This window comes from Barbus barbus (genome assembly GCF_936440315.1).
Source record: "Barbus barbus genome assembly, chromosome: 23".
NCBI classification, from domain to species: Eukaryota; Metazoa; Chordata; class Actinopteri; order Cypriniformes; family Cyprinidae; genus Barbus; species Barbus barbus.
This window is the reverse complement of record NC_136751.1, coordinates 19,764,429-19,791,707: the sequence shown is the minus strand read 5'-3', so window position 1 is coordinate 19,791,707 and position 27,279 is coordinate 19,764,429. Positions and strand designations below refer to the sequence as shown.

The 27,279-nt window shown below is 41.3% G+C and overlaps 1 protein-coding gene across 1 annotated transcript; it reads left to right on the top strand.

The window, feature by feature from the left end:
* Window positions 1-26,805, top strand: LOC306843216 (transducin-like enhancer protein 3-A). The gene is made up of 21 exons (XM_079374553.1): window positions 1-375; window positions 828-986; window positions 1,630-1,730; window positions 2,526-2,589; window positions 4,078-4,122; window positions 12,224-12,286; window positions 12,433-12,537; window positions 16,817-17,015; window positions 17,333-17,340; window positions 19,588-19,710; window positions 19,803-19,853; window positions 19,990-20,142; window positions 20,797-20,926; window positions 21,245-21,408; window positions 22,935-23,008; window positions 23,274-23,523; window positions 23,712-23,959; window positions 24,065-24,212; window positions 24,547-24,697; window positions 24,892-24,968; window positions 25,383-26,805. The coding sequence occupies exons 2-21, from the start codon at window positions 963-965 to the stop codon at window positions 25,488-25,490; spliced, it is 2,286 nt and encodes a 761-aa protein (XP_079230679.1). The 5' UTR covers window positions 1-375; window positions 828-962; the 3' UTR covers window positions 25,491-26,805.
* Window positions 26,806-27,279: the final 474 nt, after the last annotated feature.

Sequence of the window (27,279 nt, the reverse complement as noted above, 5' to 3'; positions counted from 1 at the left end):
AGTAGACTGTCTGTGTGTGGCACAGGGTTACATTGCTAGACGAAGGGGAAATGCACGAGAGGCGAAGTACAACGTTACACTTTTAAACGTTCCAAACCTCTTCAAAATCGGAAGTACATTTTTGCCAGTGTTTTCTGGGGATTACACGAACATTTTTTCGCGCCGTGGAGTTTGGCGTCTTTTAATTTCTTTGCCTCGGAGAAGCTGATTCTCACCGAGTCTTGTGATCGAGCGAGCGAGCGCTCCAGAGATGTTCGACACCGTTCGCGTACACCAGGAACCGTATCTTTCCCTCAGATACTGAAGCGGTGATTAACATTTCAGAAGTTACTGGAACAGTGGAAGTGATTCGGCGGTTCGGACGCACAAAGACAGGTACAGTGGGCTAGCAGGTTAGCTAACGACAGTAGCTTGTTATCCAACCAACCGAGACTTGAAACGCTTCTCACACTGACTGAGCTCCTCACTTATCACTTTGTCGACTCCTTTACGGTCTTCTTATTCGGTTTCTTTCAAGTAATGTGAAGTGCTAGATGAGCTCCTGTCAAAGAATCAGTTGCCAAACAAAGGAAAACGCCAAATTTCCCCCTAATTTTCATGTTTTTCTTTAATAGTAGAGAAGCTGTCGTTTCGCTCGAGCGCTCCGCGTTAGTTTTTTTTTCTCTGACAATGAACTGAGTTGTTTTTAAGAGTGCAGGTGAAAATGCGTTATTAACACTTTCATAGAGTTCTTCTCAACCGCAAGTTTAAATTTCCAACCGTCAGTTTGAATGTAACGGTCTCCTCCTCGTCTTGTGTTTGTTTATTTTTCATTGTTTGGGTTCCAGCGGCAGAGATCTGAGAGGATTTTTGCCCCCAGCGTCCAGTGGGCTTCGTGTCCGGCTGATTTTTACAGTACAGTGGCTTGCCAGTGGACACCCCCCACCAAATAGACCTCCAATAAATAAAGGATACATTTCAAGATGTATCCACAGGGCCGGCATCCGGTAAGTGCATCTTGAACTGATATCGAACATAATTGCTACATCTGCATCAGTTTAGCTGGAGAGCAAGGGCAGAGCCACCCGTCCATGACGAACGACATCCTGATGTGCACCTTCATTTGATTTGCTAAGCCCTGGTGCCTGTGATAATGCTTTGAAGTGAAAGAACAGGGCGGTTGGAAGCACAATCAAGTGGGGGTAAAAACCCCTAACGCCTCTTGTCAATAAAGTAGTTGATGTGGAATGGTAAAGAAATCGTCTTTGTTCTGTGATTTTCACAAGCACCTGGTTTTAGAGAAAGCCAGGCTGAAAACAACAGCATGTTTTACAGGCACATTTTGGCACGCTCAGACCTATCCAAGCGAGGCGACCCCATTTCTCCTGCCGGTGTTTATGTGAGGCACTAAAACGGCGGACCCAGAACTGTAAAAATCCCCCCCCCCCCTCTTTTGTCAGAATGCTACTGGTGCTCTCCCAGATGTCACTGTAGCGTGGATGTCACCCCAGCCCTCATTCAGGCTGAAATATTAGAGCTGCTCTCCCAGGGCCCAGAATGCATTAGAGCCTTGCTCTGCAGTCAGTGGAAAACAAATTTGGTTCTCTGAGGATGTAATTGAGTTTGATTGATGTGATGGCTGTCTTTCAGGCGCCCCACCAGCCTGGTCAGCCAGGCTTCAAATTCACAGTGGCAGAGTCCTGTGACAGGATCAAAGACGAATTTCAGTTCCTGCAAGCCCAGTATCACAGGTAATAATTTAGAGTTATATGCCCGTAAAGTAGCTTGTACAATTACCGCACCTAATTGTGTTTCACATTCGAAGGGAGGAGAACTAAATCTAATTCATGTTTAAAAAATGTGTGTGGTAAAAAAGAAAGAATATGAGGTAGAGATGCATGATGCATCGGCACCATATCGGTAATGTCATGAATATTTAATTGTAGATGTTTTTTCTGCTTGTTTTTACATTATTTTAGCAACCACCTGATGTTCATTTAAAATTGATAGTGCTTGATTACAGTGAATATTTAACCTTTAAAACTAATATTTTTGTTTTCCTGTTACAACAAGGACTTAAATTTAAGTTTTTATTTAATTCAGGTGTTTTTCTTTTAGTAAATTTCAGTGAATGTTGCCTTTTATTATGCCTGAATTCACTTTTGCATTACAAAATCTGAATGTTTAGTAATTTGACATTTGACTAAATTGTTATTTGATGTGTATATGATGTATTAAAATGATTGCATTAGAAAACAGTTAAATTTTTAAAATCGGCCATAATATAAAAATTATTGTATGGGCTCAAGTATGAAAACAGTAATTGTATTTGATAATATGAAAATAATTATTTTTATTGTCCAGAATTTTAATATTGGTGCATCACTAATGTAAAGTGTTAAAATTGATTTTACTATTTGTAACAACCCCCTGTAAAATGTGACTGTATTTGTTTAGCTTAATGTTTGCAGTGTGGATTATTTTTCTGTGTGTAAGCTGTGAAAACACGTCAGTTCAGTAACTGATGTGTTTTGTTTTCCTCCCAGTCTTAAAGTGGAGTATGACAAACTGGCCAATGAGAAGACAGAGATGCAGCGTCATTATGTCATGGTAAGATTAGCCAATATGTAAGCTGCCATTAGCTAGTAGCTGGGGTGAAGGAAGATGCCTTGTTGCGTGTGTCTCTGTATGTGTGTGTTTTAGAATGTGTTTGTGAAACCCCCTCTGGTGCTTTTAGTTCAGCCTCCTGCTTTATTAAAGGGCCCTGACTGACTGCTCTTAGCCTCGGGCCCTTTCATACACCAACCCTTAACCATAGGGGTCAGTGACCACAGCATTGTCCCCTCTTCTCTCTCCCCCTCTGTTCTCCCCCTTCTCTCTACCTCCCTCTGTGTGTGGATCTGATTATTCTCCAAGGAGACGCTGCTCTCAGACAAATGCATGGCCGTAAATTGGGTGAGGGGTGATGGAGGAGTGCCAGAGGCGTCTGTGGGAAAATGCTCGATCACAGCAGAAATCCAAAATCTCCGCAGCATTCTGTCTTTGATGACCAGATTTTGCTCACAAACAAACGGCTACATAAATTCAGTGTTAATCTTAATCACGGGCTTAATCATTTACACAACACCAAAGCCCTACATTCAATCGTAGACGTTCAAGAGATCAAAACAGCCTGATGTTAGGATTTATGATAGGGAGAGGAAAAACAAAGCTTTTCGTGGTGTAACTATACAAGGTTAAACTGTGGAAGTGTATTCTCTTATCTTGTGTAAACACGCGAGCAATGACTTTAACCAATACCCAGGGACGCTAGTTAAACATTCCATTCACAGGAAAAAGCATGTCAGTCAGAAAGGAGGAGGAGAGGTTAGGTAAACACCATGTACAATCCCCACGCTGACTGTTTGAGTTGATAGTGTCAGAATCTAGACTTGCAGGACTGCACTGAGATCAGGGTGGTTTTAATCTTCTTTTTTATTATTACAATTGTTAAAAAATGTATTAGGTTTATTTAGGAAAAAATGTCTTAATCATGAAAATGTTTTTTTTATTATTATTATTTTTAAATATTTATATTTTTTGATTATGCAAACAGGATTCCCAGAGTCATTGAAAATTCTGAAACAGTGCCTTTTAGTCCTGGAACAAATCACATTTGATAAAATGTTAGTGGGAAAACTTATGCACATTTCTGTTCTCCGTATGTTTTTTTTTTTTCCCCTGCTTTTTCTGGATGCAGAACATTTTTTGGCTAGAAATAGCTTTTTTGCAGAAATCATCATTATTATTTTAAACGACTATGATTTATCCAATTTTATTGGTCAAAACGTGTGGGATCTCTGACCTAAAATCCAAGTGGGATTTCCATTGTGTGCTTTCATCGGTATCATACAAAGGAGAAGCTGTGCAGATATGAGACACTGTTATGGGACATGATTTTGAAGTACGCATCAAAAGCCTGTTCTCCTCTTTTTCCCTCATGTTTCACTAGAATCTGACTTTCTTTTCCCTACTCTGTGATGTGAGGTGAAAATGTTTGATGTGGCTCAGATTGAATAAAAAAAAAACTGAGTATTTTTTCATTTCTCTTTCTTTCAGTACTATGAGATGTCCTATGGGCTGAACATTGAAATGCACAAACAGGTATGTAGCCCTTTGATCCCTGTTCACACAATCTGTGTGTGTAGATGTCAGTCAATGCAGTCACACTGGTGTGTTAGGAGACAAGTGAAGTGCACTCTGTTGAGATGATGAGAGAGAGACTGGACTGTTCTTTTGAGCAGCAGTTAGAATCAGCCTAGAAGTCAGGACATTACAAGTACACACACCCACAGAGTCAAGTCTCTTTTCCTGCTTGTGCTGAGTAGAGTGGTCAGACAGCTTTGATGAGATTAAAGTCAGGACTTTGGCAGGAGGGGCCATGTGATTTAATGACTAAAGGGAGCAGAGTCTGAGGAGTCCCTATTATGTCAGCACATTTAAGACACCCTTTATAAATTAACGCTAAGGGAAAAATAGACCGCTATAAATTCATCCTTTCCAATCAATTTCTACCCTACATTTTCCATAGGGCTGCAACTAATTTACATTTTTGATCATCGATTAATTGGACGTTTATCTCTTTGATTTTAATTGGATATTCCATGTCTTTTCCAATAAGTGCCTAAAGCCAGCAACATTGCCACATGAAAGTATACAGGGCTCGCAAAATCGCTAGCCCGATGTCCCGGGGCTATTGTGTTTTCCAATCGGGCTACCAAAATCTATCACTGCCCTGCCCGATGGCTACCTTAAATACACGAAATGTTCCCTCTAAACTGAGCGCGCGCGTGACTGAGCTGCTCTTCCACCGCGGCCGCGCAGAAGAAATAATGTGCCTCGCACACACAAAAATGAGTTGGGAAGCCATTTGATTGAATGCCGCCAGTAAAAGGGAAAGAATAGCAATGGTCGGGCAAACCGCTATAGAGGGGATGTCACGACAGAGTTAGAACCAGTGAATGCGGTTTACAGGTTTCATAGAAGGAGAACGATATGCACCAAATGAGTCGCTGTAGAGACTGAATACTTCAATGGTTGCGGTGCGCTCAACACGAGAGCCAACGCAAACGCAATGACATGTGAAATAAAACGTCCTCATGTATTAAAGAAGAGTGGCTTGATTAAGTGCTGGAAATAACGGAGGATGGGCAAAGAACGGTAACAAAACTCTGAAATATGTACAGTCACACACACGAGTATTGTACAAACTGTACTTCATATCGATGTTTAGACAGCTATAGAAGAATTCATATGTTCACGTTTTTTTTTTTTTTTATATTTAACTTGCAGATCTCAGCTTAAGTTTTGCTTCAGTTTGTATTCTATTCTATCAGTTTAAATAGTTTGTTTTGATAATATATTATGTTAGGGCTATATTATAAACCTGATAAATTCTTGACCTTGTTTTTGAGTCTTTGACTTTGAGTCTCTTGCTCATCAAGGCTTTATTCATTTCAAAAATACAGAAAAAGCATTGATATAGTGAAATATTATTGCAATTTCTAATATTGGTTTCCTATTTTAATCTCCATACTTTAAAATAGCATTTATCCCTGTGATCAAAGCTGAATTTTCAGCATCATTACTCCAGTCTTCAGTGTCCCATGATCCTTCAGAAATCATTCTAATATGCTGATTTATTATCAGTGTTGAAACTGTTCTGCTGCTTAATGGAACCTGTTACTCTTTGATTCTTTGATTAATAAAACGTTTAAAAGAACAGCATTTATTTAAAATAGAAATATTTTCTAACAATAGAAGTCTTTACTATCTATTTTATCCATTTAACACATCCTTGCTGAATAAAGTTTAACTTTCTTAAAAAAAAAAATTAAGTATCTTTAAAAAAGAAAGAAATTTCTGACCCCAAACTTTTGAATAATTTATATTGTAACACAAAATCTCTATTTTGACTAAACAATGTTCTTTTTAACTTTTCATTTTTTTTTCAAATATCACAGGTCCCAAAATACAGTATAATAAAAAATAAAAAAGCAGAACAACTGTTTCCAATATTGATTAAAAATCAGCATATTAGAATGACTTCTAAAGGATCATGTGACTCTGAAAATACTGCTTTGCTTCACATGAATTAATTAAATTGTAAAGTATATTAAAATAGAAAACATTTATTTTAAATTGCAATATTTCACAATCTTATTTTGTGAAATAATATTCAGTATTTTTTATCAAATAGATACAGCCTTGATGAGCATAAGAAACTTATTGATCCAAACTTTTGAACTGCAGTGTATTGTACAGTAAAAATATTTTCTCAGGTAACCTAAAATGTACATAATTTAGTTACATCAAGGGTCAAATCAAATATAAATAGCACATTAAAGTTAAAAGTTACACACTTTTTTGTGTGCATGCTGTACAGGTCTGGTATAAAGAATGCTTTTGCTCAGGTGCCTGAAATGTCCACCCAATAAAGAAAAGTTTTGCTCAGCAAGAAAAACAATTAGAGGGAACATTGCTCCCACGGGTCCTTAAATCTGATACAACTAAACTGAAGAGTTTTTAAGGCCTTAAACAGTTTTAAATACGTTAAATGGTATAAGAAATAATTTTAGCCTTAAATAGATTTTTAAGAATTCTGCAGATACCTTGTAAATAGTAAAAATAAAACTCTTTTCTTGATATTTATTGGTATTTGTGTATTGAAAATGTTTTTGATTGACATTTATGGTCTTTATTTTATTTGGGCTAGTTAAATAAATTTTCGGGCTACCAAAATCTGAAGAGTACCTGCCCGAAGGGCTACCAGGGATTTAGAAATTTTGCGAGCCCTGGTATATGACCTATTATGACCTTCTTTGAAGCGTTGGGCAAATTGTGTTGTGACCTTTTTTCTGCCTCTGCCATTTTTCAATTTTTCCCCCTCAGAAATAGTTTTTTTTCTTCTACTTCAAAGTGACATCACTGACAAATATCCATTAGCGTTTGAACTGACTAATTGACTATTTTTTATATTATTATCAATTAATACACTACTATACACCACTAATACAAAATGCATCATATTTGCTGAGTAAAATCCAATACTTTATTTTATTTTTATTTTTTTACTAATTTCAGAGTGCTGATTACAAAAATAGTTCTGTTCTGTTTTGCTTTAGCACAAAATATGATGTATTTCAGAATTTTTTATTTTTTATTATCCCTTAAGCACAGAAAAACCGCCACAAAGTCACGATTCCTGTCTTCTAGAACCATTTAATTCTCAGCCCATTTTTACATTTATGAATGAATGAAGACATTGTTTTATGCTTAATCTTGAATCCAAGGTTAGAAATATGGTCAGTGACAGAAGAAAATGCAAACATGACATGACAATGTCTTTTCTTCTACATCTGTGTGGGTGTTTTACTACATCCAAAAGTGACACATTTGACAGATTATCTATTTATAAACTAAGGTTTCTATAACTTTCTTGAACATTAAATTAAAGACTATTTGAACAAATGTTTCCACATCTTTGCTGATTGTAAGTTAAATTATACATTTAAATACTTCCAACTTATTTGACTGTTTTTGTTTATTTGCTAAGTACATTGAAAAATCTCCATTCTTATTTGTGAAAAACTGTACATGATTTTAGGTAATATTAGGCAAATGATATCTTGTAAATAAGCATTTTTTTAACGCAGGGATGTATTATTGATTAATTTTTTCCATTCTAATTTTTGTCAACCTTACGTTTCTGAAATTGTCCTTAAATTTAGGGTTCTCTTCCACCGTATTTACAAAGACTAATCTGATATATCCTGACAATAATATATATAATATAATCCTGACAATCCTGTGCACCAGATGTAGTTATGCCACCTCAGAGACAACCCAGCTCCCTCAGCCTGCTCCCCTTCTCCACCTTATGAAGGTTAATGGCATCAGGGAGGAGATGGTGAATGGCGATCCATCAGTGTCCACAGTGCGAGTCTCTGCGCTCCCCTGTCTGTCAGGCCCCTTGCCCCTGCGATGCCTCCTGTTAACCACTTATCTCCCAACTGGCAGCTGAGGGACAGAGGAGTGAGAGAAAAGGGTAGAGGGTGGGAGGGATTAACCTTGTGCAAACAAGTTAATCGACTGATCCCATTTTAGCGCCTTGACTTTTATCAGGAACCACCACAGAGCCCATGGATGCACTGTTGAATAATTCATCCGACGTTGCCTCTAACCTGCTAAAGAGGAGGGAGGTAATGGTGTTCGTAAGCAAACACGTAGATCCCTCCCTTTTATCTGGGTTTGTTGATCCGGGTTAAACTGAACCCAGGAGCGGATGCCAGGCGGGGAGTGGTTAACCAACCGAGTTGGCGAAGATTGCCGAATCCACACCCCATTATTCTCAGCGCTGAGGGTTTAATTCCGACTGTCAGGCAATCCGTTTCCTCTTCCATTCGGTCGTCTCTGGGCACTTTGTATTTTAAACAGTCGCGGTGTAATGCGGATTTCAGGATGCACGCTTGCGTCTGATACCTGCAGACAGCCATAGCGAGGGAGGAAATGCAGCTGTAATGGCAGCTCCTCCACGGCAATGAGCCGCTGTGATGACTGAGGCGCACTCACAGCGTGGCTTATTTTGTGAGTTTTTCTCACCTGTTGTGAGACTCTGAGGGAATCTCCTCCTCTCTCCTTGCTGTCAGACCCAGATTGAGCCAGTCAGGCCCGGCTTGACATGGGGATGCTGATAAATGATTTATAAGGGGTGCCCTAGGAAGTGTTTGCTAACTGCTGGATTGTCCTTCTCTATGTGAGCCAAAGCAAACTGACTGGCTCAGTGAGGTGAGTACACAAAGCCTCTGTTAAAGAGGAGGGAGGTTTGGGAAATACAGGCCCGCTCCATTACACTGTTTATGGTGGTTAGGTCATGAAACCAGGTGAACCTGCACAATGACACTCCAAATGTATGCATAATAGAGCAGGGCTGATGTAACAGGACTATTTGGTGAGGTTGAGTATTTGAGAGACAAAAACAAAAAAAAACAATAGAAAACACAGACTAGCCACCCGTACAGCTTTGCTAACGCCGATCAATTCAGGTAAATTTTAATGCCAGTTCTCAACAGCGCTGCAAGTTAACAACCCTGTTAAGCTTGTGTGCTCAACTCCGGCACGCACATATATAGACCTTGTTATACCTTTACTACAGAGCGTGAGGCTGTCAGAGAGCATTACCACCCTCTCACCCCGGCAGAATACAGGGGCCCATCAACCTGGCTAGGTCAAGTATTGTTTGTGATGGAGACACATGCCTAGAAGGGCCAGTTGTTTTCCTCTATATTCAATGCTCATCAGCGTCTCACTCCATTCCGCTGGCGCTGATGGCAACAGACAAATAGCTTTCAGCATGCCATTGACAGCCTGGCCCTGGAGTGCTCTTGAAATGGTGCTAGACAGGTCCGAGTACCTGTAATTGTGTACCAGAGCGTGAAGCTCGCCACTTAAGAGGCAGGCTTTCATCTGCTTAAAGTGACATCCTATTTTTATCCGCAGTTGTAGCTAAAATCTCTGCTTGTCCAGCTCAATGCACAGCACGACTTTCATCATAGATTCATACATTATGTGCGGCGTATGCTGGCTTTTTGCGTACGTCACCACGTCGGACATGTTTTCCCCCGACAGCGGAATTGTTTTTGCAAGATAAAGCATGAAGCTTTAGAGTGAGTGTCAGATAAGGCAACCCTTGACCTCACTCGGCCAGCTGTCAATGTCGCGTTAAGCCCTTAAGGAATGTGTTCGATGCTCTCCAGGCCTCTCAGCAAATCCTGTCAAATGTTAGGCTGCTATTGACGCGGTTTATCTTGGCAAATAAGGATTATACACTGAGCTGGCTTTTCATCCTGCATTTTTGTTGATGCATTCTTCTAGTAGTTTTTTCCGGAGTGTAGTTTGGTGTCTGAAAGCTAAACTGGTACTCTGCTTTGATCCTGTGAAACGCAACACCCAGTCTTGTCACACCAAGTTTGACTATAGCTTTCAAGAATGTGTAAAGCTGATTTGGGATGCAACGGTATAGATATATTTTTTTGATTACAGTGACTTTTTTTCATTATTAATTTTCTTAATTTTATTCAAATTTGGTAACACTTTAGTATAGCAAACAATTCAAACTATGAACTAGTTGCTTATTAGCATGCGTATTATTAACATATTGGCTGTTTATTAGTAAAGTATGTGTTCTGCATGACCATATTCTACATCCCTAATCCTACCCAATACCTAAACTTAACAACTTCCTTACTAGCTATTAATAAGCAGCAAATTAGGAGTTTGAGGTAAAAGTCATGGTTAATGGCTTGTTAATAGCGAGAATTGGACCTTAAAATAAAGTATGACCTCATATTTTTGTTTTATTTGTTGTTATTGTTATATGGTCCGCTATAGCATTTTATGGTCTGCCAGGCTTTACTCAACTATAGCTTGACCCGACACACGACTGTATTCCTTTGATGGGAAGGAGCAAAACTTTCTTGGGTGTTACAGAGTATCTTGTAAAAAAATATTGTGTCTGGCTCCTGCAACCGCTTGGCATTTTCGGCAATATGTTATAAATAATTTCCTGGTCAGTGCAGCGCTGCGTGTTTGCCATTGAAATGAAAAATAAAGCCGAAATCCCTGTGATGTGTTTGTGCTCCGTTCTGGCCCTGGGTTGAACTGAGCCTCATAAATTCTATAGATGATGTATCTGTAGCAGAGTTATTTTTCAGAGGCTTTTCTCCCCCCTCTCCTTTGGTCTCAGTCAAAGCCAGTGCCAGACCTGTGATGTGAGCTCCTTTCATCATTGGAAGAGGCTGTGATGTCGGGCGTGCTGTGTTCCTGCTGGCGTCTGATGATGGAAAGGAAGAGGGTTGGAGTACATCCTACTGTAGCTGCGTGTAGCCTTTGGGTGGAGAGCCCTGGCTTTGCCCCCACCCCTCCTTTTACTGTCATGTTTTCTCACAAGGACCCCACATCATCCTCTGCTATTGCTCGCCTTTTTATCCACCATTCGTGTGCGGTACTCATCCGATCGACAGGCCGAAAATTCAATATAATGACCTGCCTGTGTGCACGTAATATGATTTTACAGGCTGTTACGGTCAAGCTGAGGTACCATTTGCATAATGATCGGCACGCGATAGGAGATGGGGCCTGCTCGGCTACAGTTGCCATGACAACGGTCAGGCGGGTGGAGAGAGAATGAAGGTCGGGTCCCTGCGGTGGGCTAGATGAAGGGGGGACTTGGGGTGGGTTGCTGAGAAAATGAAAAAGGTGGGGTCTGGAGAAGGCAAAATAGGCCTCGGTTCCTGACAGGTCTGGACGTAATCCACCTTTGTTCATTAGTCCGAAGTGACACGTTATTGTGATGTGAATATTTTCTGTTCCATTGTAAAGGCTCGTCAGAACGCAAATGTTAAGGTGTCGTTATTCCTACAGACATTTGGGCCCAATTTTTGAATCATTTGTGCATTGTTTAATTTCATTGAATTTGATGTGATTAAATGTGTTTTTTCCCCAACCCTTTTTTTTTTTTTTATTATTATAAAAGCACTGAAGCTCAAAGATGCTGAAAATCTTTTGGCTCTGACTGCTATTTAGACCATGCGTTTACAGTTTTTGGATGGTGGAAATTCATAAATTTGGGATTTATAGAACAGCTTTTTTGTGGTCTGCCCTAAAGTCTTTTATCACATTCGTCTGCTTCCAACATGTCCTCAGGGACTTTCTGCATTATTTAACATCTGCTAAACAACAGGAGTTGGCAGTCATTTTGTTGTGGAGGCATGTGAAAAAATCAACTTCTGCAGCTTTTTCTTTTTACTGCTATTGCATATCAGCGGCGATGATGGTTGAGGTGTGAATGTGAAGCTGAGAGTGCAAAAGAAAGTCTTGTGTGCTAGTAGACTGTACCTGTGGGCTGATGGCAGCTGAAGTGCTGCGCTGCTCTTAACACAGCTCCAGTGTATCTGGCTCGTTCTTCGTGTGGTTTGGAGTATACACTCATCGCAGCTGTGCTCTCTCTCTCCCCTGGGCTCTCATAATGTTTTAAATATTTCACATGTCAATATCACGCAGTTTGGAGTGTGCCGAGTCAAGCGATTCTGATTGCCGTGGTAATTGGCTTAATCGTTGGGAAACGCTAAAAAAGGCTTAGTGGTGCACTTTAACGGAAGTAAATTAACCCTTTTTTAACTTTTCCCTCTTTCTTTTCCTCTTCCAGACTGAGATTGCCAAGAGGCTCAATGCGATTCTAGCCCAGATTATGCCTTTTCTGTCACAAGAGGTGAGCTTTATGTGAATTTTCAAAGCTTCATTTTAGTTTTAGATGCAGTATTATTGGCCTAAATTTGACTATTTATTATCATTTAAGAACTTTTAGGTGTTTGAATTTGCATTGAAATCTAACCACATTTTCTCTCCCTGTTGCAGCACCAACAGCAAGTAGCACAAGCTGTTGAACGTGCAAAGCAAGTGACAATGACTGAGCTGAATGCTATCATCGGGGTACGTGGACTTCCCAATCTGCCTCTCACCGTGTGTATACCCCTTTAATTACTTTATTTGACCCTAATAACGGGGCAAACTCGCATTGTTGTAGATTCAAAATAATCCTATTAACTGATTTAGCGATTCATTTTGAAATTAGTAGCTTATTTCAATCATGTGCAGGTTTGCCCCTACAGTGAATGCCTTTTTAAATGTTTTAAAGCTATGTGCATGTATCATGTGAGCTTATTAAATGTATTTGTGGCTTGAGTGAGAAAGTGTATGTGTTTATAGGTGTTTTAAGTTCAGAGGTGGCCATAAACATTCTGTCTTTTACCAAATTTGCAATATTTCACAAACAAATTCAAAAAGAGAATGGCTAACAACCTAGTTCATTAAAGTGACTATGATTATTTGTGACAGAGTCTCTGATTAGTATTTCATTGCTTTCATTTACCTCTTGGCCCATAGCCACATTATTGTTTATGTAATGTGTAGCCGGACGCTGTTGACCAAGCTTTATTTAGTCTCCTCTATATGTGGCATGAATGTGCTTAGCATCCTCAGTCCCCTGAGTCTGCATCTAGAAGCTGTTCAGTGCTCTCTTTAGAGCCTGGATACCTTTAATTAGATCAGGTTTTACAGGAGAGACTCATTCCTCTTTGCTGACCTGGATTGTGCTGGGAATTAAAAACATAGGATCTTCCACACACATCCCTGAGCTACTATAGCTATTCCTTTCCAAAAAACACCCACATCTGCCTTCTAACAGTCACTTATTGATCAATGACAAGTGACCTGGAACCCTATCAATATGTAGGGAAAAACAAAGCTGGCCTCTGTGTATCCAGTAGTAAGGTTAGCTCTGATCTGATTACAGATGTTGAGCCTGCTTTGATTCGTCGTCTTAAGAATTGCTCCACAGCTGAATAATCTGATAATGGTGAGGTGAAGGTTTAAGGTTGAGTTTGTGTTGTCTGATATTGGAACTCAATTAGATCCTGAGCATTGACACTCACTCAGATAATTCCTGGAATCAGGTCTGAATGGGGCAGTCATGCGGTTGCTACGTTATCTTCTTTATCTAATGCCACGTTATCTTCAGGAAGGATCACCGTTTGATGTTATGTTACAGCAGACCAACTTTAATGACTCTTATTCTTTTAGGAGCCATTTACAATTTGAAACGCAGAAAAGATAGTTGCTCGTCTGAGAGTTTTATTCTTTTTATTATTTTTTTATTATTATTTTTTCTTTCTTTGAGTAGGTGGACATTTGTAATTCACATAGTAGGCAGTGTGTGCACTCACACAGGTGCCAGAGTCCTCATAAATAGTATAAGGCTTAGGTGAGATGTGAGCTACGCACACACATACACTCTCAGAGCAGAAACCACCAGCATCTCTTATTGATGAACCTCAGGGCCAGTAATAGGATGCATCTAGGGCAGCGGCTTTTTTTCTGCTGTGCTGTGACTTTGATCAGAGGTCTTAAGATGGCCTCCTCCGGCAGCTCAGCATTTCTGCTCTCAACAACAGTTTGTGTGTTTATTAACCCTAGCCCTATTTATTTTAGAAAAGCATAAGCATTTCTATCCACATTTTACACTGTTTTCAGTTCTTTCTCCACATACTTAACTCCCAGTTCTGTTTGGACTGTTCTGGTTATCACAAGTTTATAGGCTGTGGTTGGGTTTGGAGCTTTTAGTGGTATTGGATATTTATTTGCTGGCAATATAAACCTAAGCCTCAGTGAATATCTTGTTGATTTTAATGTGTGTTTTATTTTTTCATTAAGTTTCCTATAGAGCATGTCATTAGACTAATTTGCAATCCCTCTTTGTCTTGTGATTTTTAATAGCGTCTTTGATTGACTGTATAATATGCATGATTTTATCATTGGTGGTATGTTTGATTCATTTCTAAAAATGTAAAATGTTTTAATAAAAAATAGCTGTTTTTCCTACAATGTATTGTTGTATTGTACATAAAAATAAAAAGCCTACAGATTCCTTCTATTTATTTGGTGAAAAACAGTGTAAAACATTTTTACTAGATATTTACTGGTTTACAGTTTAGCCAGTTTAATTTTATGAAATTAAATTTCAGAACAAAAATGTACATATACACATAAAAAGAAAAGAAAAAAACATGGAGATACAATTTTTATATTGCCTAGTGCAGTGGGCAGCCTGTTTTACTGTAAGTCGTCTGCTGTGGATGTATTGATAGATCTCTATTAAGACTGCCCCTGCTTGTGCTGTGGGCCCAATTAAGTGTGTTTGTGGCCAAGAGGGCAAATCATGGGGCTTTGTTTTTGAATTCCCTCAGGCCTGCATGTTGCATGGTTACAGCACTAAACTCAGGATGGGGTTGCTTAACATACACACCTGAGACTAGAAGCAGGCGCTTGTCTGATTTAGCCACTTATCTTTTTTTATATGTCCATTGTTAATTGTTCACACAAGGCCTGCGTTCATTGTTTTGCTGTAAGGGGGAGAGATTAGCACCAGTTGAGACGGGCTTTATGCAGGAATATTAAATTACTGGAGACATTTTATTTCTTTATTTTCTTGTCTTCATGGCCAGGTCTCTAATGAGGGTTATCTTATTGTCCATGCATATTACACATCAGTGGCTCATTAGCTGGAATGAGCAGGGAGGGTTCTCCCCCATGAATCAACAGCTTCTTTAATTTCCCATGTGGTCAGTCGTCATCTCTGAAGCCACACACACTTTTTTTTTTTTTTTTTTTTTAATACTAGTGGTTCATTTCACTTCCTGACACATCCACACGAACACCCTAGCACCAACACTGTTTCTGTCTTACAATCACTCACTTCCACTCTTGTCTCACTATCTCTCTCCTTTTCTCTTGCCCTTTCACTCTCTCTTCAAGAACATGCGCCCACCACCCACGCTCAGTGCCTCAGTACACACACCTCACTCACACACTCCCTTATCACATCTCCTCACAGATCCACACTCTGAGGCACAGCTCATAATTGGCTTGGCAGCTCTGCTGTGTTGGGGAGGGTAAGGTTGCAGGTTCAAATCCCAAGCGGAGCTCTTCTATATACCATTCGCTCTCCTGCCAATCTCAAAGGCCCGGAGTCTCAATATACAGCCAGCTGTGCAAATAATCCGCAAAGCTGTTAGCAATTATACTCACCCCGAATAAGGGCCTTTGATGGACATCTTAATAATGATTTACCCACTGGAAAGGGCAAGCTTTTGGAGCATTCCAGACTTATAAATAAGCCTTTAGTATTGATATTTACTTATGGCATGGCATTAATGACCTGCTGATAATTCTGAAAGGTTGTACCACGGTGATCGTCGTACATGGCCAATAACGCCTACCCTTTCCACGTCAAGCGGGAAGAAAACATGTCAGGATTCTGGAAGAATGATCGTAAAGGGTCATTGATTGACTGGTGAGGTCTGTGAAAAGTTGGGCGGTGTGTGCTCTAACAGCCATTTGAATAATTCATTCTTCCTGTGGATGCTAATAAATTGTGGAGGCTGGGATTTTTTTGTTGTTGTTGTCTTTTCTCTTTACTGGTGGCTCTTAAGTATTATTTAACCTTGCTTTAAGCTGCTCGCTTCCCATGCTGAGTGGTTTTTAACTCTCATCAGTTTCCTCCAAGCTTTTCAAATATTGATGGAGGTGTTGGAGGCTTGAACGCATGCCAAAACAGGACCCCTTGCTTTTGGCCGCCGCCGCTCAACATGCTCACGCACACACACACACAAAAGCTGAGCCCAGCTGCTGTTGGAGTAGTGTTTAAAGTTTGGTTTTCTCGAGTGACTCATACTTTGTGTAATAACCAGACCCAAATGTGTGGGGAGTAAATATAGCTGTCCAGCGTTTTGATGGGGCTAAGGAGCAGGTGGTGTTAAGCCAATGAGCTGACAGCATTCCAACGCCTGCTGTCTTTAAACTGTATCTTAAATAGGGCTTGACGACTCTCTTTTGGAGAGAGTGTGAGTGTGAGAGTTTTATTACTTAATGAGTGAATTTGCATGCTTTTTGTATGATATACCACAGAGTTTGTTATAGTTGAGCAGGAAACCTGTAATGTAAACTGACTAGATCCACAACACTCCAAGAGTTTATATTTTCAGGTTAAGATCCAAGCAACACAAAGACTATTTTGTTTGCAGGATCCTCAAATATGACTTGCATGTACGTGAGGGTATAAATATCCCTGTACCCCCACCTGTGCTTCTGAATTGGACGCCCAGAAGCTGTGTGTTTAGTTTGTGGCATGGATTTCTCTACTTTTTTCCCTCTGGCCCACTCGTTGTATGTCTCTCCACAGCAGCAGCAGCTCCAGGCCCAGCACCTCTCTCATGCTGCCCACGGCCCTGTGGCTTTACCTCCCCACCCTTCTGGCCTTCAGCCACCAGGAATCCCGCCGGTCACCGGCACTGGCTCAGGCCTGCTGGCTCTGGGAGCCCTGGGAAGTCAGCCACACTTGCCAGTGAAGGACGAAAAAAACCACCATGACCTAGAGCACCGAGGTAAGGAGCAGACACGGACACACACACACACACACACACACTGCTCTCCTTTAAAGCCAAGAACTGAGAGGCTATAAAGTGATTGAACATACACATGACACTCTCTGTGGCTTGAATGAATTGGCAAGGTTAACAAAGGACACATGCTAATTGTTTGCTAGCTTTATTGTGTACATAACAGACATATTCTGCCTGCTGATGAAATCTACTCTTAACTCTGATTGTCAGCCGGTCAGGGTAACTGACTTTTGTTTATCTCTGTTTTGTCTTGCCGTTCTGCCTGTCTTTCAACACCAACCGGGGTCTGCTGACTACAGAGAGCACGGTGAGTATCAGGTTTCCTGTTGTCTCAGTTGTCCTCTTCCTCTTAATAGTTCTGTTCCAAAACCTAGTTAGCTGCCTACATACACAGCAACTCTGCATGGGAGATTTGATTCAGTTGTTTGGAGTAAGCATGTTGCTAAACATTGGATAATCTAATGATAATACTTATCTGTATTGAAAGACATATGACTACATTTAATACATGTTTTTCTCAGTTTGTCCACCATTTTGGTTTTTAATATTTGGCTTAAAATAAAGTACCTTAGGAAGCGTCGTAATTAAATTGCATAGTGTTTTGAACAGCCTTCATGTCAGGAGCGCACCTTAAATGATGCCATAATGTTGCCTCCGTAGGCGGCTCACTAGGTTTTGAAACGGAGCAAATATGTCTTAGTTTTACTGGGTGAAAAGCACCTCTTGGCCCATTTCATGCCTAAGAAAATTTCCATTAATGTAAATGTCAAGTAAGATCCTTCATCCTGAAGCACACGCAACTCGTGCACGAAATGGTAATCTGCGTTCATTAAAATGACTAATAGAGAAACAAGCTTTTTATGAAATAAGCACTCACATCTCTCCGCAGATGGGAAATGACTCGTATTACAGCGCACAGATTAGTGCGGCTCTATAATTTTATCACAATTAAAGACGACATCGACTTCCTCCCTCCTTTGTGGGATTTATTTTATCCCTCTCTCGTCCTACCCACCCCTCCGCTATCTCCACTTGTTTACCACCCCTCTCTGCTCTCTTTTGCTAGTGCGATAAATATGTATGAGCGCAGGAATTGTTTTCCTCCCTCTCATCTCTGTGCCCTTGTAAAAGGCATTTATTCGACGAGGCTTAAATCTCTCTGATGGCTGATTGTGGCCGTGAGATTGGGTTTCTGCTGGCCCGGCAAGGCCTGAATGGGTGCAGTCATGTCTGAAGGAAGGGGAGCTCCTCTGGCGGTTAGCAGTCCGGGCGCTGTTGTGTATTTGCTGCTGCCGTTGTCTAAGGTCATCTGATAGCACGCTGGTGACTCTCCTTAATGAGTCACTCTAAGCATCTCTTTAAAAGGTCAGACATCATGCAACGAGAGCGAGAGAGACAGAGACTATTGGGCGTTTGGCCCAGTCTGCTACTTCATCTTCTCAGCTTAGTTTCCTTTTACGCTTCCAGTGATCTGGCCGCATTTTCCCTCTGTGAATCTTGTTGCCTCACACTGAGTGAAGGCTCTTGGGACGCGATGAGTAAAGCTCTAGGAGCGGGATTGTTTTGAGAAAGTGCCCAGAGAGCACTCAAAGTCCTGTTGCATATGGAGCATGCTTGCTAAATACTATGAATTCATGAAATATTCTTGCAACGCGTTATTGTGAGTATGGACAGTGGCCACAGACAGAATCGCCCACCATTTCCTGCAGATAAAAGTCCCTTTTTCCATTCGTCCACCCTGTAGTCATTGTCTACCGGGACCGCAGACCCGCAAAGTGCTGAGGGAAGGGGACTGGGTGATGTCCAAACATGTTACAGGAATCAATGACTATTACATGCTCCCACACACAGCCCGAGTCGGACTTCTCACATAATGGGCTGTTGTTTGACACTAACGTGCTGCTCATGTCTTCCTGAAGCTGTTTGTTGTCTCTTTTAGAAGATGGAGGGAGTGAGGTGGGGGAAGGAAGGGAGAGTGAAAACAAGCCCCTCTTTGGTCTGGTTAACTGTGTCTACTCTGTAGTGCAGCCAGCACATTTTTCTGTGTTTGGTCTACTGTGGGTTGTTAGATACGGCTTGGCGAGTCTCACTGTATTGTTAGGCCTGTTTTGGGTTTTTGAGTTGGATAGCTGGAATGGATAAATTGCTTTTGGCTTTTTTGACAAGTGTGTGGTTTTGGAGTGATAAGAGGTACTCTGTCCTTTTTTTTTTTTTTTTTTTTTTTTTTTTTTTCTCCTTGCTGTTGACTTCTCGGCTTGGATCTCTTTCAGATCCGACAGCTGTGAAGTACCTGTCATTGTAACGGTAATTGTTTTTGACTCTGAACTCAAATAATTAATTTGTCACCAGAAATAAACTGGAATCGGGTTTGGATATAAATATCTTGTTGAAAGGAGTTGATGGGGCATACAGGATATTTTCAAAGCAACTTGAGGTCTTGTGGAACAAACACAGTTAAAACCACCCATAGATCTGTTTGTATTGATGAATGAGTTGGGTTAAAGTCTGCAGTCTGTTGGCACACTTTAATATTTCCCTCATTTTTCCTCCTCAGAACAACTCGATTTCTCCATCAGATAGCCTGCGCACAACCAGCGAGAAACACCGCGGCTCCTCTGATTATAGCTTGGACTCCAAGAAGCGCAAAGTGGAAGACAAGGACAGCATGAGCCGATATGTGAGTAATGTGACATAAACTTGTAATATAAGATTCTTCTGTAACGCAATCCCAAAAAGGGATACTAACTAGTGGGCTCGTTGTGTTTTCAGGACAGTGATGGAGACAAAAGTGATGATCTGGTGGTTGATGTTTCCAATGAAGTAAGAAACGCATTTTATGTCGCAACTAAATTATTAGAAATTGAATGTCAAATTAATTTCAACTAAAATGTATTCAGTTATAGTTTACATATGTTATTTTCGATATTTCAATTCCTGTTATATTTTTGTGCTGTAGGACCCTGCCACACCCAGAGGCAGCCCTGCTCACTCCCCTCCTGAGAATGGCATAGATAAGCCCCGCCCAGCAAAGAAGGATACGCCCAACAGCCCCGCCTCTGTGGCCTCGTCCGGCAGCACCCCCTCCTCTAAAAACAAGGAGCATGGACATGTACGGCTCTCTCTCTCTCTCGCTCTCTCACTCACACACACGGGCTACATTTAATATAAAATGCTGCATTTTACATGTATCAGCTGTATTTATCCGGATTTTGCTACTGTAATAATCGGCAGCGCTGCATATAAGATTTGATAGAATCTGGGTCTGTGTCATTGAAGCAGAATTATAGGATATGTTTGAGGAAAAGGTTTTAATGGGAGGGGCCAGCTAGGGAAGCTTGAACGCCCTGTGATCTTCCACTCTCTCTAATGGCTCAGGAGTGAATGTTTCCCAGCCTCAGCTTTAAATACATCTGTAAATGTCAGGGATAATGCATTCCCATAGCTGGATCAGTCGTGTCTTCCCTGCTAATAACTCAATGCGTTTAACCATTCTGGGCCTCTGCATCAAAAAAAAAAGATTAGAGGGAGAAGCGAGGGAAGGATAAAACGAGCCTCATCTCCATTGTAGCAGTAATGGGTTTGGGGATAAATAGCAGGGTTTATAGTTTCGTAGGAGTAGTGAGTTTGTCAGAATTGGATTGGATTAGGTTATGCCGGCACTTAAATCTTCTGCCTGGATGCTGCCTCGTTTGGGGGGATTTTAACTCTGTTTTCTCTATCTCTCTTTCTCTCTTCTACTCCCTCTCTTCTCTCCCATCCGCAGAATGACAAATCCTCAACGCCTGGTCTCAAGTCCAACACCCCCACGCCTCGTAACGATGCCCCCACCCCGGGTACCAGCACCACCCCTGGGCTGCGGCCCATCCTAGGCAAGCCTCCAATGGAAGCTCTTGGTGAGTTCATAATCAGCGTCCGCAGAGATGTTGTTTCACTCTATACCATTACCTCCTGCAAGCATAAAGCGCAAATACAGCCAATGTTGTAAGCAAAAGAGAGCACACTGCATATGGAAATAGTCCAAAGCTTCAGCAAATTTTTAGGCTTGCCTTTTTAACAGAGCTTAAAGCAGCTTTCATAAAATTCATCTTTGAAGCAGCTCAGTGTAGGCAGGTCTTTGATTGAGATTTATCTCCCTGCTCCCGAGTTCAGCTCCTTTCCCCGTGGTTGACTGATGCTGATTTATGATTGGCTGTGTGTCTATGTGTCTGCAGCCGCCCCTGCTCTGCGCACCCCCCTCTCTTACCCAACTCCCTTTGCCATGATGAGCCACCATGAGATGAATGGTTCTCTGACCAGCCCTGGAGTCTATGCCGGCCTTCACATCTCTCCTCAGATGAGTGTGGCCGCTGCTGCTGCCTATGGACGCTCGCCCATGGTGAGTATTTTTGTGTTTATATGTGAATAAGCACCATCAAATTTGGGGTGCAGAAAGAAACATTTACGGATACATTATAATCCTGGATCATTCTGGAAGCATTCACAATTGGATTTTTCAATTGATCATCAATATGTGACCCTGAACCACAAGACCAGTCATAAGGGTCAATTTTTCAAAATTGAGACTTATACAACATATGAAAGATGAATAAATAAGCTTTCCATTGATGTATGGTTTGTTAGGATAGGATAATATTTGGCCGAGATACAACTATTTGAAAATCTGGAGTCTTAGGGTGCAAAAAAATCTAAATATTGAGAAAATCGTCTTTAAAGTTGTCCAAATTAAGTTCTTAGCAATGCACATTACTTAATAAAAATTAAGTTTTAATATATTTACAGTAGGAAATTTGCAAAATATCTTGATGGAAAATGATCTTTACTTAATGACCTAATGATTTTTGGCATAAAAGAAAAATCAATAATTTTGACCCATACAATGTATTTTTGGCTATTTCTACAAATATACCCCAGTGACTTAAGACTGGTTTTGTGGTCCAGGGTCACATACGGTCTTTAAAAACATTTATGGTTGCTTTAATATGGCGTTACTGCACAAAACAAAAGCAGAACTAGTTATTGTATCTGCTTATTCTGCTTGATTGGCAGGTCAGAGCAGGCATATATTTTATACATGATATTTGGCAATAGGCCACCTTAACTCTCCAAAGATTTGTGCTGCAGTTGAAAAGCTGAGATGTATTGAGAATTTTTTGTTAATCAGATTGTGACTCCCTGAAATAAAATTGAATCAAATACTGAGGTGCCTAAAGATTCCTAACCTCTACTCCAAAGTAGGCCCCACCTTACCTTTCTCTCCCAATTTCTTCCTCTCATTTCTTTTTATTTTCGTGCTTGATTTTAATCTCTCTTTTTCACTCAAAGCCCCCAACCTGAGAGTGGAGGGAGAGCATGGGGTGATGTAGTGTGTGTGACTGGGTGTGAAATGAGTGTTACATTGACTGGGCTCTCAGGCTACCTGACTGCCTGCCGTCTGATTGCTTCATCCTTTCGGTTAAATGAAGGAGCAGGGCACGAATCATTCCTCTGTGGTTGCATGATCAGTTTTGCAGTATAGCCTACGTTGATCTAGTCAAGTTAAAGGAATAGTTCACCCTACAAAAATCTAAATAATTCCGCATTTACTTAGCCTTATGTTGTTCCAAACCTGTTACAGGCCAAGGTGAAAATTGTACTGGATGCTTTTTTTTCTGTGCATAATCAATGAGTGGGGACTGAAGCTTTTAAGCTTCAAAAAATGCAAGTTAATAGAAAAATTATCAAAATGGCACATTTTGAGAAATGACCATTTTTTCCTCACACAGCTATTGTATGGTTTAAATAGGGCACACAGGGTTAATATATGCACAGGTTATATTGTGTTATTTATGCTTGTGGTGTTTATAATGTGTGTTTTAATACAGATCACTGCTCTAATGCTGCATGTTTTGTTTGTTTCTGTAGGCGGCTTTCGAGCATCCTCATATGAGAGCTCCCGGCCTCCCTGCCAGCCTCACCTCAATCTCAGGAGGAAAACCGTAAGTGTCCAACAAAGATTAAATGATTGTGACTAACTCATAGCCACACTAGACTGGTCTCTTTCACCACACTATTTATGTAACAGTTCCGTGAGAGTGCTTAAGAGCACAACCTTTTCCACCTCTTAATACCTCATTTCAGACTACTTACTCATATTGCTGTAATTGATTTAATTAACCCACTTCAATCAGTGCGCTGTTGACTGCTAGATTACTAAAGAGGTCTCTCTCTCTTTCTCTCTCTCGCTGTCTCTCTCTCTCTCAGAGCCTACTCTTTTCACGTCAGCGCTGACGGACAGATGCAGCCTGTGCCCTTCCCTCCAGACGCTCTCATTGGTCCAGGGATCCCACGCCACGCCCGTCAGATTAACACACTCAGTCATGGAGAGGTGGTGTGTGCTGTGACTATAAGCAATCCTACTCGCCATGTCTACACCGGTGGCAAGGGCTGTGTTAAGATCTGGGACATCAGTCAGCCTGGAAGCAAGAGTCCAGTGTCTCAACTAGACTGCCTTGTAAGGGCTAAAGTCATACTTACTATAACTATTGTTTTTATTATAGTAATAATACTCTGCATACTACTGGCCCCTTTTTAGTTGCTTATTTTATACTAACAATTTGTTAGTATAATGTTGGAAGTCCAGATTTTTGGAATAAAAAAAGTTTTTTAGATTTCTGACATAGTTTTTTTTTTCATCTACAGAACAGGGACAACTATATTCGGTCCTGTAAGCTGTTGCCTGATGGCCGCACTCTTATCGTCGGAGGGGAGGCCAGCACTTTGACCATTTGGGATCTTGCCTCCCAGACACCCCGCATCAAAGCTGAGCTGACCTCCTCCGCACCGGCCTGCTACGCACTGGCCATCAGCCCTGACGCCAAGGTGTGCTTCTCCTGCTGCAGCGATGGAAACATTGCCGTTTGGGACCTCCATAACCAGACACTCGTCAGGTGGGCCTTTTTCAAGATGCTCTTCTATGAACTGCATTTTCTTGCATACTTTTAAGATTTAAAATGGGGCCATTGTCTAAACCGTTTATTTTTTGTGATTTGCAGGCAATTCCAAGGCCACACAGATGGTGCCAGCTGCATTGACATCTCTCATGATGGCACCAAGCTCTGGACGGGTGGCCTTGACAACACAGTCCGCTCCTGGGACCTGAGAGAGGGGCGGCAACTCCAACAGCATGACTTCACATCTCAGGTTAGGCCACAGCACGAGGACTTTCCATGATGGACCTTAAGGAAATGGAAGTAGCGACAGATCACTTCTTCTGAGTTAGCAGATTATTGAAGAAAAAAATGTGGGGACTTGGTTAGATGCATCAGTTGTTGACTGGAGTTTAAGATTTGGCCATTGCATTCCAAAATGGAGCACCATAGATCAGTCTGTCAGTTTCACAACATATTTACATGGATGAATCATTCACAATAAGATATATAACATGCATTAAGAAAACAAATGGTGAATTTTCATTTTATACCGACTTGAGTGAAAAGCATTGGTGCTCAACTTGTGTCTGTTCCCCCAAACATAGATCTTTTCTCTGGGCTACTGTCCTACGGGCGAGTGGCTGGCTGTTGGCATGGAAAGCAGCAATGTGGAGGTGCTCCACCACACCAAACCTGACAAGTACCAGCTGCACCTTCATGAGAGCTGCGTTCTCTCTCTCAAGTTTGCCTACTGTGGTAAGAGACTGATTCAAGCTTCACGCATTGAATGTAGGCACTCTATACATATCTCCACTAAAGCTTCTATACAGCACAACATTCGACAGAACCTTGACTGTCCTTTTCTGCTAGGCTGTCTTTTATTTGGCTTTCTGTGCATATCTCCTATACTCTGAACGAAGCTCTAATTACGTTTGATTTCCCTTGACAAGGTAAATGGTTCGTGAGCACTGGGAAGGACAATCTGTTGAATGCATGGAGGACTCCCTACGGCGCCAGCATATTCCAGGTACAGAGATCAATACAGACTGTCTGCAGGAAATGTGTGGGCTGCCTGAGTCAGTAGAAAGGGCACAGTGACCGCTGGCTGACAGGCCGGGCCTCGATCAGCGGAAATGGGCTGGAGTATGTCATTAACGCTGGGTCCTGACCACTTAGTGCGGATGTGGGTCCGCTTGTGTAGCTCGCATCTACCAGCTTAAGAGTAAATAATGATAACCCTTCAAGTGTTTATGACTGAAGGGGCTTGGCATGGACGCTAATGCATCGTTTGGTGGGGGGGGAGTGCTTATGTATACAGCTGTCAGCATTTTCTTTGAGTAATAGACGATGTCGGAATAGTTTTATGCAGGCCCTTTTGAAGTTAAAATTCAAATCCTTTTACTTCGCCAGATTTATTGTGGCTTTTTTTTTCTACTTGCAGTCAAAGGAATCATCCTCAGTCCTGAGCTGTGACATATCAGCCGATGACAAGTACATTGTTACAGGCTCTGGAGACAAGAAGGCCACGGTGTATGAAGTGATCTACTAGACTGAGAGGTAACAGACTGGAGCAGCTCAGGCCTTCCTGGAGGAGGAAGGGGGGACACACAACTTCTCACTCCAGTGACTCTCCTAGTCAAACAGACAGGAACAGCCCTTGTCTGTCTGTCTGACTGTCTGTCTCACACTCACTGACTTTTAACTGACTGACCACAGATATGGAAGTGTGGACGCTGGGGTGACCTGGACTAGGAAACAAATGTGCAGCCCTACAGGCTCCACACACTCGGCCCAGTTCATATGGCACTAGAGAACACTTGATGTTTCCTTCCTTGCTGTTTTTTTTTTTTTTTCAAATCTTCCTTCGTTGGATTTTGGTTCTATTTTTTTCCTCACTATGCAGTGAGAATGTTCCATAATGCATCGTGAAGCAGCGCTTCGTTCTGAAACTTCATCTGTGTGGAGGGTATGTGAAAAGTGTACATAATGGAGTATTAAAATGCCTTTTATAGATTTATATTTTGGTGTCCTGTTACACTTGTGATGGTTCTCTTTCTCTCTCTTGCTCTCATTCTCTCCTTGATGCTTCGTTTCCCCTTCGAGGTTTGGAAATTAGATTAAGATGTTTTTTTTCTATGAGGATATTCTATCTCCCCCCCCCTCCCTTTGAGAAGTTCATTTTCCAAGCTGACCTTTTATGGAAATCTAATTTACTTTTTTTCCCCTCCCTCCTGAAAAACAATTTTGAGCTAAATCGCATTACCGAGGCGTTTTTGTAAAATGTCCTGTGGAGTTTTTTTTTTTTTTTGAGTGGTTTAAACCCCATGCAAGGCACCTGAGACTGCAGTTCGAGGCTTCACGGGGAGGGGCGGATCAGTTCCCAAACAAACTCGCTGACTGGCCACTCCACCTTCCTGCAGAACAGAGACTTCATTGGGGCACAAGGACCTGGATTTTGATATTTACCGATTAGTAGAGGACTACTCTCGATCCTGTGACTTCATTGTGCTGTTGTATGACCAGGACATGACATCTTGTCTCACAGTGGAAGAATTGGAATTTGGATCAATTGGTTATCCCCCCGTCCTAAGTGACATACACTGTGTTTTGTGTGCATAGTGTTCCATATTCAGAAAGCACAGAGTAAAATGTCTGCTGGACTGTAACCCTCTAGCCTAATGCACAGGCATTTACTTACTGTCCAGCTTGTTTATAGCATCACACTGTTAGTATTTCCCTTCCCAAAAATGAGAAAAGAGCTGCAAGAAATGGACACGTCTCAAAACACACACCAAAGTATGTAGCAAACTGTGTTGTCACTGAAGATATGTACAGTTGTTGATAATTCAATAAACTGTTTTTGTAAAAAAAAAAAAGAAATATTTAAGAATGTATCAGTGTTGTATACTAGTCTCTGACATTGGCCTGTTCAGTGGGTATTGTAATGGTGCATCAATGGAGAGCTGAACTTCAAGGCACTTGAAGGGAAGCATGACGCAAACCCTGCTCTTTGGCCTCTCTCTGAATGTTCTGTTGGTAGTGGAGCACTCTTATTAGGCGGTCAGCTGAGATGAATGCCCTCTCCAGCCCTTATTTTCTGTCTGTTTCTCTGTATAGCGAGGGGCTCTCTTTGAGAACTCCATCCCCTCGCCTCTTTAGTGATGTTTTTGTAAGACTATAAAAGCAGAGACGGATGGTTTTGGCTCTGAAACGCTCTTGCTCCGTTTTCCTCTGTTCTATTCCCTCTCTGTATTGCCCCCCCCCCCCACCCCCCCACCCCCACATAGGCACAAGTGTGCATTTCCTGAGTGCATCTATATAGCAACCCCTGTGCTCTT